Source organism: Brachycentrus maculatus, unplaced genomic scaffold, assembly GCF_059751285.1.
Source record: "Brachycentrus maculatus isolate JH-2025_06_01 unplaced genomic scaffold, ASM5975128v1 h1tg000150l, whole genome shotgun sequence".
Classification (NCBI taxonomy): domain Eukaryota; kingdom Metazoa; phylum Arthropoda; class Insecta; order Trichoptera; family Brachycentridae; genus Brachycentrus; species Brachycentrus maculatus.
Window position 1 is genome coordinate 225,162 of NW_028280903.1, and position 14,839 is coordinate 240,000.

General features: G+C 35.3%; 4 protein-coding genes across 5 annotated transcripts in view; 2 read left to right on the plus strand and 2 right to left on the minus strand.

The window, feature by feature from the left end:
• LOC148308752 (protein FRA10AC1 homolog) overlaps positions 1-14,839 on the minus strand; it is a 104,839-nt gene that overhangs the window by 2,258 nt on the left and 87,742 nt on the right. Inside the window, exons 1-4 of one of the 2 annotated variants that reach the window (XM_088261187.1) lie at positions 5,198-5,270; positions 1,915-2,193; positions 1,340-1,499; positions 853-1,080 (exon numbers count right to left, since the gene is read on the minus strand). In XM_088261187.1, coding sequence (XP_088117313.1) covers positions 853-1,080; positions 1,340-1,499; positions 1,915-2,181 — 655 coding nt within the window. In that variant the 5' untranslated portion in view covers positions 2,182-2,193; positions 5,198-5,270. Of the gene's footprint in view, positions 1-852; positions 1,081-1,339; positions 1,500-1,914; positions 2,194-5,197; positions 5,271-14,839 lie in introns of those variants that run through there. The other variant, XM_088261188.1, reaches the window with a different exon arrangement.
• Positions 2,763-5,295, minus strand: LOC148308753 (uncharacterized). Its single transcript, XM_088261185.1, has 2 exons — positions 5,198-5,295; positions 2,763-5,108 (listed from the first exon to the last, which is right to left on the minus strand). Exon 2 carries the CDS (start codon positions 5,070-5,072, stop codon positions 4,083-4,085), a length of 990 nt encoding a protein of 329 aa, XP_088117311.1. The 5' UTR covers positions 5,073-5,108; positions 5,198-5,295; the 3' UTR covers positions 2,763-4,082.
• LOC148308754 (ribonuclease H2 subunit A) lies at positions 5,548-9,805 on the plus strand. The gene is made up of 4 exons (XM_088261197.1): positions 5,548-5,778; positions 5,913-6,286; positions 7,739-7,886; positions 9,449-9,805. Exons 1-4 carry the CDS (start codon positions 5,553-5,555, stop codon positions 9,736-9,738), a joined length of 1,038 nt encoding a protein of 345 aa, XP_088117323.1. The 5' UTR covers positions 5,548-5,552; the 3' UTR covers positions 9,739-9,805.
• Positions 13,437-14,839, plus strand: part of LOC148308755 (uncharacterized) — a 4,485-nt gene continuing 3,082 nt past the window's right edge. Inside the window, exons 1-2 of the mRNA XM_088261198.1 lie at positions 13,437-13,551; positions 14,476-14,839. The exon at positions 14,476-14,839 is cut by the window's right edge and continues 445 nt beyond it. Coding sequence (XP_088117324.1) covers positions 14,492-14,839 — 348 coding nt within the window. The 5' untranslated portion in view covers positions 13,437-13,551; positions 14,476-14,491. The remainder of the gene's footprint in view (positions 13,552-14,475) is intronic.

Below are 14,839 nucleotides of genomic sequence, written 5' to 3' on the forward strand. Positions count from 1 at the left end.
CCGTGCTATCACTAGCACGGTTCAGTAATTCACCGTGGAACCGAAAAATGCAATCTTTTACGCTGGAATTTCCTAATATTTTCCAGACTTCCAATTAGATTATATCGTTTTGGTTATGTGTGGTTAGGTGTGTGCATTTTAATAAGTTTATAGATCTACTACAATACTGTTTTGTCATTTGAAACGCATTAGTTTTTGTATATAAAATCGCGATAATTGAACACTGAGTACAAAAATGGCAGATATTCCTACAGACACTAGACGAAAACAGTACATGGTTTTATTTTTCTGTACCATTTTCATTAACATATACCTATGTGTAAAGAATAGATCTAGTTTATCGCAAATTCATTTTGCTGGCAAGGAATACCCACATTAAGGGCATTACGCACTACACGGAATTTTACCATCCGGCACGTCAGTTAGGGTTTTAAAACGACGATTGGCTTGGATTGGCTTGTGCTTTTGTTCATATTTTTTCGGATCGGTGCTCTTGATCGGTGCGTGAACACGTTGCGCGTAAATTCAATCACGCTTAACTGTCGTAGTCACTTTCATTTTTCAAAACCGGACTGCCGGACGGTGAAATTCCGGGTAGTGGACAAGCGCCCTTAATGTGGGTATTCCTTGCCAGCAAAATGAATGGGGGATATTACTGTACTTATTCAACTAAGTTATTTTAACTGTTGAAAATTTCCACAGACAATATAACAAAATTATTAGAACTAATGCGGTAGATATAACAAAATTAAACTCCAAGTATAAATTCAAATATTGAAGGGTATTTGTATTGGTAAGAGCATAATAGCAGAGCAAGTATATTAAAAATAAATAAAATATACATGTAAATACCTTTTTTCCATGGCTCATTTTGTGGCTCCTTAACTTGGTTTGTGCTTGCACCAGAAGTAGTCGGTTCTTCCTCTGAAACTTCAATTGAAACTTCCTCATCATCGGGATTTTTAGTTTCGCTAGAGTTACTCTTGCCATGCCTTGATTTTTTGTTTTTACGTTTTAATCTTTTAACTTCGCGTTTCTTGGTGTGATAGTTTAATTTGGTTGAACATTCAGCGCATAAACCTATGACAAATAAATGTTTAAAAAAAATATTTTTGCTATAAATTCATTAATAAACAAACACTGTGACAGCCTTTCTTTCCCTAAAACATACAGCATCAAACCCTTCATATTGTTGAACCTGGTATAATAAGGGGTTTAACAATATATTTTGTATATGTATAAAGACTGATAAAAGTCAAATAATATTATATGGTTGGAGACTTTTGTGTATAAGAAAATAATAAAAAACAATTTTTTAAGGCATTACAAAACTTCTTACGCAATTTAACAAGGGCATTTTTTCTCTCTCCGTCTTCTTTGTATGCAAAATTAACTTCCCATGATTTTAGGCATTCTTTTTCAGTGCATCGCTTGTGCCCACATTCAAACTGCCCCTTTCCGCTTATCACCTCCTGTTCTGTTCGCCAGCGAAGTGCGACCTGCAATGTTCGATAAACTAGAAATGCTATTTTAAAATTAATAAATGTTACATATTAAATTTTACTTCTAACCCTCATCTGCATCCAAGGATTCATAAGGGATCGCACCACATCAAAACAATGTTATTTTGACTCCTACTGTAGAAGCCAAACGCACTTACCAATACATTATGGAGGTAGACAAGTTACTTTTGTGAGAAAATATTATATGATTTTTACATTGGTATTCATTCAAGCCAATTTACAAGTACAGTCAGGTAAAAACACTAATGAATACACCATTTGGTGAGAATGTTACTTAAGTTCATGTACCAGTGCTGCATACAAGTCCCAGTATTATCTGACTAGTATTAGTACGCAAAGATTTGAAGACAATAAGAATATTGTTAATATTTAATCAAACTTAAAAATATACCTTGTTTTCTTTATATCTGCTTAAATCACAGATGCAATATTCTTTAAAAAGTTTATCATAATATTTCTTGGCAAGTTGCTTTTCCCACGTATCCACTGGAGAATCGTCCCAAAGAAATTTAAGATTTTCTTTAATGACATCAATATCACGTTTGTCTCTCGATGTATCTCTGGTCAATAGTTTTGTGGATCCTCTATTTGTTAGAAGGTATTCATTCACCAAATGTTTATGTAACTCGTACGCTGTTAAGTTCTTCAAACCAGACATTTTTTAATGGATCTAAAATAAAAAGAGAATTTCTCGAATTCAGTAGTTTTTAGTAAAATATTAAGCTGTGTATCCACTACAATAATTTGCAAACAATTACTACTGGTGGATATGTTTTCATGCAGTTGTCAGAAGTGTAACCCCTCCATTTGAGATATTCCAGATGCATGTAGTGCTATATGTTTGCAATGTGGTGGATACCCAGCTTTAGTTAATGCTTACGCCACATTGAAATTCCATACAATCATGAGATCAGGGATAAATTTGAAATTGTAATATTTTTTGTTGTGCATACATTCATTCAAGATGCACAATGCTTTGAGTTTTAGAACCATGCTCAAAAGAAGTAATAAAACATTTTCTTAAAAATAATAATAATAAGTCCCATGGCTAACAAAACCTTAGACCAAATTTTAAGATTGACTTTGTAAAAAAAAATATAAGGTAAGGAACAATTAAAAATAAGGATTATAAATTATCACTTATATGAAAGAAAAAATACTTGTATAAGAAAGTTCTCCCAGATTGCGTAAACTAATGAATGGTAAATGATGAGTGAATAAAATAAAAACAATTCAACAAACAAAATTCTTTAATAGGAGAAAAATAAATTACAAGTAATTTTCACAAACTGTATTACAATGATTCTAATAGATTTCAATATATAAATATATATATATATCATGAAGTTGTATAAAGATATTATCTTATAACCTAATTGTCATGAATTTGTAACAAAACATTATTCTCAAAATAGTTTTTGATATATATAAAATATATACATATTATTAATTCAACCATCGAGAATTGAGTAATAATATTGTTGCGCAATATATTAATTAACTATCTGAATTTATTTTTTTAAATTTTCAGTCTTGTAAATTATTGTGTTGATTGACATCACTAGTTCCTTAAAAACTTCTAAAATTACCTTAAATCGCTGAGTCATGCATGCATTTGTAAAATTGTATACATACGCAATAAATATGTATATATTAATTCTATTCTAATTTAACTAAATGTGATTAAATCTTAGGTATTGATAATTCACAGATATTAGCAGTATCTTTATTTGCTATCGCAACACTTTCACCGCTCATGGCATCATTAGTCGGAACCCTATCCAAGTAACTTTAGCTTCAGAACTTAACTTAATATCGGACACTCGTCTAGTCCACCTATGTCACATGAGAAGAAAAATACACATTGACTAGTGAATAGTTATTGGTAACGAAACAAACTAATAATTTGGATTACATTTTTGGTATTAAAAAACATTAGTGCGACGCATTATTATCCTAAGAACATTTTTATGGAATAAATGAGAATATTTGGTTACAGCGAAGTACGATCTCAGAAGTGAGCGTAAAAAGAAATATCAAAAGGTTAGAAATTAATTTTAAGTTACATCAGTACGAAAGAGCATCTCCCTTTTGGCAGTTTAAAACTAGAATATTTGGCTACTGCGATATGTCTGTTTGTCTGCGACTAATTTGACACGTGTGTGTGATCACCGTTAGTACAACATTAGTACCGAGCGAGCTCAGAAAGAGGTAGAAAAACCTACTTTTAAAATTATCGCTCGCGAGTAAAGCTTCTAAGGCAACTTCGGATTTAGACATTTGTTTCCTAATATTATTTCCCTAAAAATTACTTAGCACCTGTTTAATATAATTTACAGGCCTCCGAAACTAGATAAATAATTTTCAAGTATTTGTACAAAACTTGGCACTTTTGGACAAAAATATCAATATCATTACAAACGAGATAATATTATATAAAATTAGAATTTTTGGTAGTGTAAAAACCTTAAAGAGTGTAACTAATATTAAATAACTAGACTGCAAGTATTATGATGGTAGGTGACGCTCCCGCCTGCTGGGGGAGGGGCGGTCGGCTCGCTACCCGTGCGTCTTCTCGTGCTTCTTCATGTTGTCGGAGCGCGTGAAGGCCTTGTCGCACACGCCGCAGTAGTAGGACTTCTGCTTGGTGTGCACCGTCATGTGGCGCGACAGCTCGCTCTTGGTCACGAACTTCTTCTCGCAGATGGTGCACGCGTGCTTGCGCACGTTCAGGTGGAACTTCATGTGGATGGACAGGCTGCTGGACTGCGAGAAGGCCTTCTGGCACAGCTCGCACACAAACGGCCGCTCCCCGGTGTGCTTTCGCAAGTGGTTCATGAACCCCGTTTTGGTATAATCTTTTTGGCATATGTGACAATAACTCGACTTAGAATCCAACATCCCGGGAAAATGAGTATTAATGTGCTTCCGGAGCTCCCAGTAACTTGTGAACTTTTCCGTGCAGACGTGACAACCGTGCTTCTTGTCGGACACCACTTTGGGTTTGCAGGTGTGGGCCGACAGATCTTGCTCCCTCGAGAAGGTTTGATCGCATTTACTACAACTGTGGCTCATTTCAGAATCTGTGGACAGCGTTACCTCTAAATAATCGTCGATAGACAGATTATTGTCCACCGAATTATCGTTGTCCTCGCAGAGGTTTTCCATGTGCTTTTCTCGGTCAGCCTTGGAGAAGAATCTCAGGTTGCAAGTCGGACAAGCCCAGGTATTCTCCTTCTCCGGCAGATCTACGTCGGCCCCGCTGTCGGAGCATTTCTCCGCGTCGTCGACACTCGACTCCGCGTGATCTAGCACCGTGCTTCCTTCCGAGGTCCCGCTCCGCCCGTTGCCGTTTATATCCGAAAAGGGTTCGATGTCACTTTCGTCCTCGACAATCTCGATATCGGAATCTAAGTCGATAACGTTTGGTTCCGCATTTTTTATTAAATGAAAGCCGATGCCGTCGAATCGAAGCACGTCGACGGAAAGCTTCACCCCCACAATAGCCTGAATCGCTTGCCATGAAAGCTCCTGGGGGTTGTTCTGCATACTTTTGTCGGCCCTATTTTATCTCACTAGCCTAACCTACAAAAGTACCAAACATTAGTTTACGCTCGAGAGAACATTTAAAATCAATTTAAAAAAGGAAAACACACATTAATCCACAACGTTACCTTAAAATTAGAGTATTTCGAAAGCCTTTATCAAAAATAAATAGATGACATCTATTTTATAATCTAAAAATATTACTTGTATTGCCCACTAAAAAAACGCCCATTGTGTAGGTTCTTGTTTTCGGTTAGGTACTTATAAGTGAAATTAAATATTTTATGAAAAATTGCCCAAAAACAATTATTTTGTAAAGTATTTCCGATATCATAAATTATTTTTAGTATGTAAATGCTATAATATAGATCAATTTTTCGTTTTTTCACTCTCAAAAATATTATTATTTAGAAGAGCTAACTGGCTACATACGATTATGTAAATACAGCTATTATTTTTTAGGCTTTGGTAAAGTTTTGACAGATGTTCACAATCCTGGAAAATTTGAAAATTGTTCAACAAGCAAAAATGACCGAAGTCCAGAATGGAACAGCTCCATCAAGTGTAGATTCTTTACAATCGCTCGGGCCATTTATTGCTGCGCACGACAATTCTGAAAATTTGATTTATTTTAATAAGGTTCCGGATATTTGCAAAGATGAACCGTGCATTCTCGGAGTTGACGAAGCTGGCAGAGGACCCGTTTTAGGTTAGTAAGTTGGCGCCAAAAAGTACAACAACAAAACATTTATAAATTTAATCGTCTCTGCAATTTCGACAGTGTTATTTTGCGTAGACAGCGGGTTGGTTTACTAATGTTTTATTTTAATCTCATATTTCAAGGGCCGATGGTGTATGGAATTGCTTTTTGTCCCATTTCGAAGTCTGAAATCCTCAAAGATTTAGGATGCGCTGACTCCAAAAGTTTAACAGAGGAAAAGAGAGAAATAATATTTGACAAGATGTCAAGCGATGCGACATCAACGGAAGCTGTCGGATGGGCAGTTGACATAATTTCTCCAAATTTTATATGCAACAGTATGTTTCGTCGGGCCAAATCTTCTTTGAATGAGGTTTCTATGAATTCCGCAATCAATTTAATCAAGCAAGCGGCTGAACTCGGAGTGAACATAACTGAAGTATATGTAGACACAGTTGGACCTCCCGAGAAATACCAAGCCAAGCTGTCTGCAATATTCCCGGATTATAAAATAACGGTACGTTCTAAAACAAAATATTGATATCCCAGAAGTTATTTATATGTGTCGGGTTGTGGTCCCGTGATTGATGTCCCGGACTCTTAAGTCAGAGTCGGTTCGAACCCACTCTACCACAATTTGATACCTATTTCTAATAATGAGCCGCTTAGGCTCACAGAAATAATATAAAATTGAAATATTTGTGTAAATAATAAAAACACAAATATTTCTCTTTTTTAATTAAAAACGGATGAAGAACGGTATGGAAGTCTGGGCATTTACAAAGCCTACGACCTGTCATACTATCACCTGGCTAGTTTTAAGTGATCACTTTATACACGTGTAAAATTTACCAATGGTAATACATCCATGATAGACAACTACACCACAATTTTTTTTACGTGTATATATATGTATATCCGATAATTGACACGTTATTTCACATGTGAGTTCTCCGCAGCGTCTATGGTTGAGTTGAGTAAGCATTTATTTAGCAGATAAATAACTCCTAAGTGGAGGAACCCAGATTTTATATACTTCTACTACATTATCATATCACCAACACACTTGGACCTGCCGCCCCCCCCGACGAGCCCGCCCATTCCAGCCGCCCGCACACAGACGCTACTTAATCATAAGTTAGTTAAGTGTAATATTAAGTTAAGCATGTTGCCTTCCTAGGCGCAATGTAAGTATTAGGTAGAAATGTAAGTATACACATAGATATAAGAATAAACAAGTAAATTCACTACCTGAGTAAAATCAAGAATTAAAATCATACACCTAAGTAACTTCACTGCTAACTTAGAATCATTGAAATGTATAAACTCATGCCTCTAGCGAGATAGTGAGTGTTTTTGCCTAGAATTTTCACTCATGAATTACATGAAATTATAGTAACTTTAAACATAAAGAGTAAATCCACTCACAACTAGGCATAGGCTATGAAACTTTTAAAGTTGAAGCCTGAGTAGGGACATGATAAACGGTGTTGATAAGCCGTAGCTAGATTTCAGAGTCACTTGGACGTTAGGTAATTCAAAAAAAAAAAAAAAACAGATTTTATAAAGAAGCATTTGGACACACTTCAAATGTTGTGGACAAAATTACTTTTTATATTATAAAATGGAATATCAAAGTTGGTGCTTTTAATATTAATTATGTATAAAAATATATATAAAAACAATAATAATTGATTGTTTTGTTTGCTTGTCTCCTTTGTGTAGTGATTAGTGCATATGGCTACCGTGTTGTAGGTCCAGGGTTTGATTTCCAGGAGGGTCGAAATAAAGATTACTGATTTTTTACTCCAATATTTATTGAACATCATACATAGACGCCTGGAGCACAGAACTCATCATCTCGCTTTCATTTAATGCATTGTAATATATTTCCCAATCCTTGTAGCTATTTAGAAATCTAGCTAAAGTTAAACATGCCTTTTTTTAAATTGGTACATTCGTTTGACAGGTTGCGAAGAAAGCTGACTCAACATACCCAATCGTATCCGCTGCTAGTATTGCAGCTAAAGTATCCAGAGATCACGCCCTTAAAGTATGGAAGTTTCCGGAAGGCTTAGATATAAACCAGGATGGTTTCGGCAGTGGTTATCCAGGAGGTGATAATTTTTATTCAGTGTTTTTTTTTCACAAAAATAAAACAAAAATATTCACGGTATTTTATTTTTAATTTGAAGAGTTAACATAGTTAAACAGTTGTCAAGTTCAAAAAAAAAAACAATAAGCTATAAAAAAAATTATCATTGAAGAGTTTCCATATTATTTTTTGACATCTCATCAAAGATGAAGAAGAATATGGAAGTCTGGGCATTTACGGGGCTTACGACCGTCATAGGCTGGTTTGAGTGATCACTTTACACACGTGTAACATTCACCAATTCTACCCATTATTGACAACCACACTACTCAAATTCTTGGAAGTTCTATATATATGAACCAATTTAGAAACCTTGTTCATGAATCACTAAAACTTCACTAGAGACATCTATTGGTGAGATGTAAAGAAGCTTTTTATTAAGCAGAAACTCTTATATTAGTATGTGAGATCCGAATCCCGGAGTGACGGTCGTAAGCCCCGTAAATGCCCAAACTTCCATATTCTTCTTCATCTATGATGAGATGTCAAAAAATAATATGAAAATAACTCCTGTAATTGGAGATAATCCAGATTTTGTGAACAAGTATTTGGACACACTCAAAATGTTGAAGAGTTTCCAATCAAAAGCGTCAAGTGGCAACTAGTGTCAATTGGGTTGTTTATTTTATGTAATCCAAACAAGGTGAAACATGCGAGCAGTGCTCGGGTTGGCACCATGCGACATATGCCCCGTCCACGAACACTACTCTTTCAAAAGCATGAAGTTGTTAATTAATTTCTTAGTCATATATTTTTTAACATTGTTTATTTGAAGTCTAGTTCCATAGTGTAGCGGTTACTGCATTTAGCTACCATGCTGCAGGTTCAATTCCCTTAAGGTGGAGACTGACCGGAGCATTTCGTCGTAACGTAACTTGTTACGATGCGAGCATTCAGGCGGTCAGTACAGCGAGCCGAGCGCTCCATTCAGAGTTTCGGATGCCCGCTGATGCTCGCCGCAAGCGATGTTATGACGTTATTTTATGTCAAAATGCTCCGTTCAGTCTCCACCTTTAGAAGTAAAAATTAATATGAGTGTATTTTCACTCTTATATTTATTTAATACTTGGTACCTGTAGCACAGGACTGATTATCATTTTTATTGTTAGATCGCAAAGTCAGAGTAATTTTTTTTCTTCTTATTTTATAAAACCAAACTGACATTCAAAATACCCTGAATTTTGGGTTGGGGGGGTTTTCGCCTCAGAAAATATAGCTTCACACAATTGTTGTGCAGTTTCGTGGTCTAAAAATGCACGCGTGATGTGTGGTGGACTACATTTTTTATTATATAATTCCCATCGCTACAATGTTGCGGAATAGAAATAAGTTTCTTACGACATTGAATATATGCCCATTTCAAAATTAATTTAGAGTATTAGACACACGTGAATTTTAAAAGCAATTTTTTGTTAAAAAAATTACATCTTATAGTTCGTAAGAGACGGTAATCATTTCCTCAAATAAAAAATTCTCAGTAAATGGTGTCTATGTCACATTCTCACAAGTAGCATCTCATTTCAGATCCCGTTACAAAGAAATTCTTGAGAGAGCACATAGATCCCGTGTTTGGCTACCCGCAGCTTGTTCGGTTCAGCTGGTCCACTGCAGAAACGGCTCTCCAAGGGAAGGCGTACAATGTCACGTGGGAGGAAGATGAGGACGATGCTAAGAAGAAGAAAAATGCTCCCGGAATGAAAAGGATTAGTTCCTTCTTTTCGGTCGATGGAGATGCTTCAACTGACTCCAAAAAAAAGAAATCCTCGCATCCATTTTTTGTGGAGAGAAACTTAAAAATCTGTACTTCGTTTTGACAACCAGTAAATATAGTATATGTTATGTGACTTTATAATAATTATTAATAAATGTTTAATTTTCAAATTGGCTTTTCATTTTTGAAGTGAAACTTTTTTAAGCGCGGTAGGGCAAATTGGTCTGGATCAGATGAAAAAGAGAAACGTTTGATAATGTGAAAAGGTATGCAACCTTGTGTTGTGAAGTCAAGCTTATATTTTCTTTTTAAGATAGCATTGATATCGCTCACTCTAAAGTCTTTCACTTACATCAACTATTATCTGTTATATTCCACTCCCATATCCATGATTCTGGAGCACTGGACTGATTGTGACTAATGATCATGTCGCAGTATCAATTTGATGCAGTGCTCTACGCCTCACCCAGGTGCAAAGGATAGGGGTCAAAAGGGAAAGAGTAGGTACATTACTGATGAAGAAAATTGACAATACTTACGATTTTCAACACCAGGCAGCTTTGTTTGACAAGAGTTGTGATTTAGTGCTGTACTCCGCAATCGGTGTGCCACGGTCGAATTCAATGTATTCGACATTTTACAATTTTTCATTATGTATGTAATACACAATGACAAATTATTTTTCATAATATTGTCCATTTTTCAAAATGTATACAATATTTACTATAACTCAATAATTTTTCAATGGGATATATATTTTACCTACATATTTTAGCTTTTGGTGTGCTACGTAATTCTAGGAAGAATTTTGGTATGTCGTAGGTGAGAAAAGGTTGTGAAGCACTGGCGTAGTGGATAGACACTCGACTGGGAAACTGTCAAAAACATACTTTAAACCAAACCAACTTTAACTCTTGTCCATTTCTAAAAGTAAACATATTTTGATCTGATAAAACATCCAGTGATTTCTAAAAGCTGCCTGAAGGAGCACTCTCTAATCTGGTCACCTTAGCATCCATGTTGTGTACCTAGGCTAAATGAATTATGAAATAATATTCATGCCAGGCAGTCAGCATTCAGGCATCTTCCCAACTACCCCGCGGCGCTTGTCAAGCTTGATTCCATTAGAATATTTGAATCTAGATTTACAAAATAATGTATTTGATTGAAATTACTGAACACATTAAAATGTTTAGAATAGTAGTTCTCAATTTTTTTCCCCACGGAGCCCTTAAAATAACCGAAACCTAGTAATATGTTTATATATGTACTACTGAATTCTATAATATTAAGAAAATCATCACAAAACAACACACAATATTACGATATCTACTCCTACAAGCCAAATAGTTTTTTTTGCAGTTTTTGATTGTTGCATTCCTTTAGGTTTATTATGGCGCTTATAACGTTGGAGGCCTTGTGGAGTTCTAGGCTGATCACACTTTAGAGTAAAATATAAACTATACTGGATTCCTTTTTATCGGTTTTTTCTACACGATTTCCATTTAGATTAATTAATTTAGTGCAAAAACAGAAAAAAATCATTCCAATCGCGTCAAACAATGCGTTTCAGTGATTTTAAATTTATTACATTTCTCGTTTGTACTCATATTACTATCCGGTACTTTACTCAGAGAGGTATGCGGAAGGAGGCTAGATATATTATTTTGGTTTACCCTTGATTTAAAAAATGTTTTTTTTTTTAAAAAATGAAGATAGATGAATGAGCAATAACAAATTTAATTTTTTGGTATCCTGAATTTGTTTAGGTAGGGAAACCTATCCATCATGAGTTTTTGAGTTTATTTAAGTATACTTTTTTGCATGGTATCTTGTGGAACAGATATATTTATCGTGTAAATGAGGAGTTCAGCTTACTTACACGTATTCAAAACATTTTGATTGTGTCCAATACTTGTTCACAAATTTGGGCTTTCTCCACTTAGGAATTATTTTTTGCGTTGTATTTAGACACACTCAAAATATTATGTATAAAAATAACTAAATGCCCTGTAAATACCCAGACTTCCATTCTCTTCTTCATCATTGTTGAGATGTCAAAAATGTACTACATGTAATCTAGGTAGGTACGTATTATAATTTTCCTTGGTAAGAACTGATCCGCTACATTCTTACGCGCGTCACTAATTCTAATTCCTCGTGCATGGGCGCCCGAGAGCATTTCTCTCATTAACAACTGCGTATTTATAATGTCCTTCTAATCTACTGTCTGTAAACATATCCTGAAATGCGTCTTGCATCGATGAATTATTATTTATATTAGCAAATAACTGTGTGCTGACACCGGAATGTGTGTCACTGGGTTCCGACCTTTGATGAGGACGAAATTTAGATCGGAAGGTTCCGTAAACGTATAAAGAAATCGTTTCTTCGACGCGCGGGACCTGATTATTCAGAAATTTGTTGGTCAGGGGAATTAGTATTCCCTGCGCAACCTTCTTGAGACACACTCCTCATTCTGCGAAAGGAACTGAGCAGTGGCGGCGAGTGGCGATATCGAGAGACAAAAAGTTCTCCAACGCTTTTTTCACATTCAAAATAGAAAATATGACCGCTTTAGATAACGCTGCATCAATTTAATTCAGTTGTACCGCCATCTGTTGATCAATTTTGAAACTCAAAGTTAGTACTTCTGCGTCGATTTGAAGACCTTTTGTTTTTCTGTTGTTTGTTTAGCTCAATACATATTTTAATCATTTCAATTTGGTAATTAAATGATTGATGACTTTCTGATTTTATATATTATATAATAGTTTTATAAAGTGAAATTTTTATAGTCGCTGTAGGGCGTATTGGGTTGGATGAGACGGAAAAGTGAAACGCTTCCCATTATCCGAATTCAATGGGAGTAGAAAGGAAAAAAGTGGGAGAGTTGTCTTTATTTTATGCATATAATGAATTGTTTCTCTTTAGAACCTAAAAGTTTTACTTTTAACGTGCGAAAACATCACGAATATTTTTTAAAAAATCACTTCACTCGTATAATGCAACTTCTCACGGGCCATCTAAATCTGTGCTTCCGAAACTCTTTTGGCCCACGGACTGTTTTATATAGTCAAAACTTGCCTACGGACCCTGGATGAAAAACTATACAAATTCATTATTGAAAAATAACAAATTTAACTTTGATGTCTTCAATGATAGATGGTGACGTAAAAATAAAATATTTTGCTGAAGAATGTCATTTTTTAAACATAGCAAATATCTTCTTGTACAAATCTCATAAAAGTAAAAATTAGAACTTCATTTCCTGGTAATGTCGACTCGTTAAGAGCTGTATAGATAATTTAGATGTTTTAAGTAGTCACATTTAGAATCTTCTACACAATGAGCCATTTCATTTATCCTTCTTCGTACAGTATTATTATGTACTCAGTAGAATTATTTTTTTATAATTTCGAGATCTAGTTTGTACAACACGGTGCGTAATACCTTACTTACACCTTCTATAATAAGTTCGCCAATTTTGTGCTGCTTTCCAGACGCAGTAAATAATTAAAGATAAAGAAAAATGTGACACCATTTTTTGTATATTAAACCTTGCGCGGAGCCCCTGACATTGTTTAAGGACCCCCAAATCAAATTTAATTTTCCACGGACCCCCTGAATGATCGTCTCACTGTTTTTAACCGCTGGTGGAAGAGCAATCGACGTCTCCGGTCATTGAGGGTTGATATTGAAAAAAATCAAGTACGCCTCTGGCATTCGGGACACTTCATGATAGACTTGATAATCGATTCACCTGTGTAGATCGTGTTTATATGTACACTTAATTTGACAGAACACTTCAGTTGAACTTGAATTGAGCTTCTGGTGCATTGTTGTGTGTGAAGTTGATGAATGGAAATATACCGATTGGTCTCCTCAAAGTGTGCAGTGCTGTGTCGTTCAAGTGGTAATTTTACACGATTAACTAAACTAACAAACTAATCATCACGCCGCTTCCCCGCTGGGGTGGGCAGGGAGAATACAACGCCATACGAATGTCTTTGCAGACAATCTTGTACTATCCGCATTCTCGCATCTCCTCATCCTCATCTCTCACCCACCGACTCCTGACCTGTCGACTTTCAAGTGTTTGAAATACTTGGTCATGTCAAGTTTTCCTCGGTCCTCTTCTGTTTCTATTACCAACCATATTCGCTGCATATATTTATTTTACTGTTCTTTCTTCACTTATTTGAATCATATGCTCAAGCAATCTCAACACACCTATTTAAATTTTATCTCTGACGATTTTCTCAACCTTGCATTAGTTTCTTATTTCACAATTCGAACATCTATCATACATCGTTTTGCCGAACATTCGTCTGAAAGATCGCATTTTTACTGCATTCAGTCTATAGTTACGGTGACATTACAAATCCTTGTTCAACACTTTTAGAGATGCCAAACCTAGATAAAAATGAGAATGCAGTCCTTTCCTCGTACAAGGTTGCTTATCTTGGATTGTTTTATTGCTTACTCCATACTCAGATTATTTTTTAATAACTGTTATTTTTTCTTCCTCCATAGTGTAGTGGTCAGCACATTTGGTTCCAGATTCGATTCCCAGGGAGAAAACTTTTTCAAATTCCTTACCTTTCAATAACTCCTTCCTTTTCAAAACCATATACTCATCATAAATATATAAATATATTTATATAAATAGATTTTTTTTACAAAAAATATGTTTTAATAAAAGTGTTAAATTTATTTGAATGTTACCTGTGTTAAAAAAATAATGATTTACGGTCTATCGAATATCCCACCTTAAGAGTTTTTATTAAAATATTCTAAACTGTTTATTTTATTCTTAAAAAATGTATTTTTATTTCAGAATAAATTATTTAAAAATGGGAGCTGAGAAACGATTACTTATATTTTTACTCCTTGGAGCACAAGTTACAATTCACACTGCAGAAACAGTTAACGACAGCACTGCACGATCAGTCGAGACGATCGAATCTCCGAGACAAGCTCAAGATTCGTATTTGGCAGCTTTGTCAAATTCTAGATACAATGGCGGCACCAATTCAAACAGATCATCCGTAATATATCCTACCATTCCGAAGACGGAAGTAAAAATAGCGATGCAACCAATCAATAAACCCGTGGCGAGTACTCCGAAACCAGCGGTCAAAAGTCCTGCAATCAGAAGAGAAGATGGTTTTGTAACAGGACCTTACGCGGAGCCAACTGGA

What these genes read in the sequence shown, in the direction of transcription:
- LOC148308754 (XM_088261197.1), top strand. Translation starts at nt 5,553, where the DNA reads ATGTTCACAATCCTGGAAAATTTGAAAATTGTTCAACAAGCAAAAATG. An exon ending in TGGCAGAGGACCCGTTTTAG is followed by an intron (nt 5,779 to 5,912) that starts GTTAGTAAGTTG and finishes TCATATTTCAAG; the next exon opens with GGCCGATGGTGTATGGAATT. An exon ending in TCCCGGATTATAAAATAACG is followed by an intron (nt 6,287 to 7,738) that starts GTACGTTCTAAA and finishes TTCGTTTGACAG; the next exon opens with GTTGCGAAGAAAGCTGACTC.
- LOC148308753 (XM_088261185.1), bottom strand. Translation starts at nt 5,072, where the DNA reads ATGCAGAACAACCCCCAGGAGCTTTCATGGCAAGCGATTCAGGCTATT.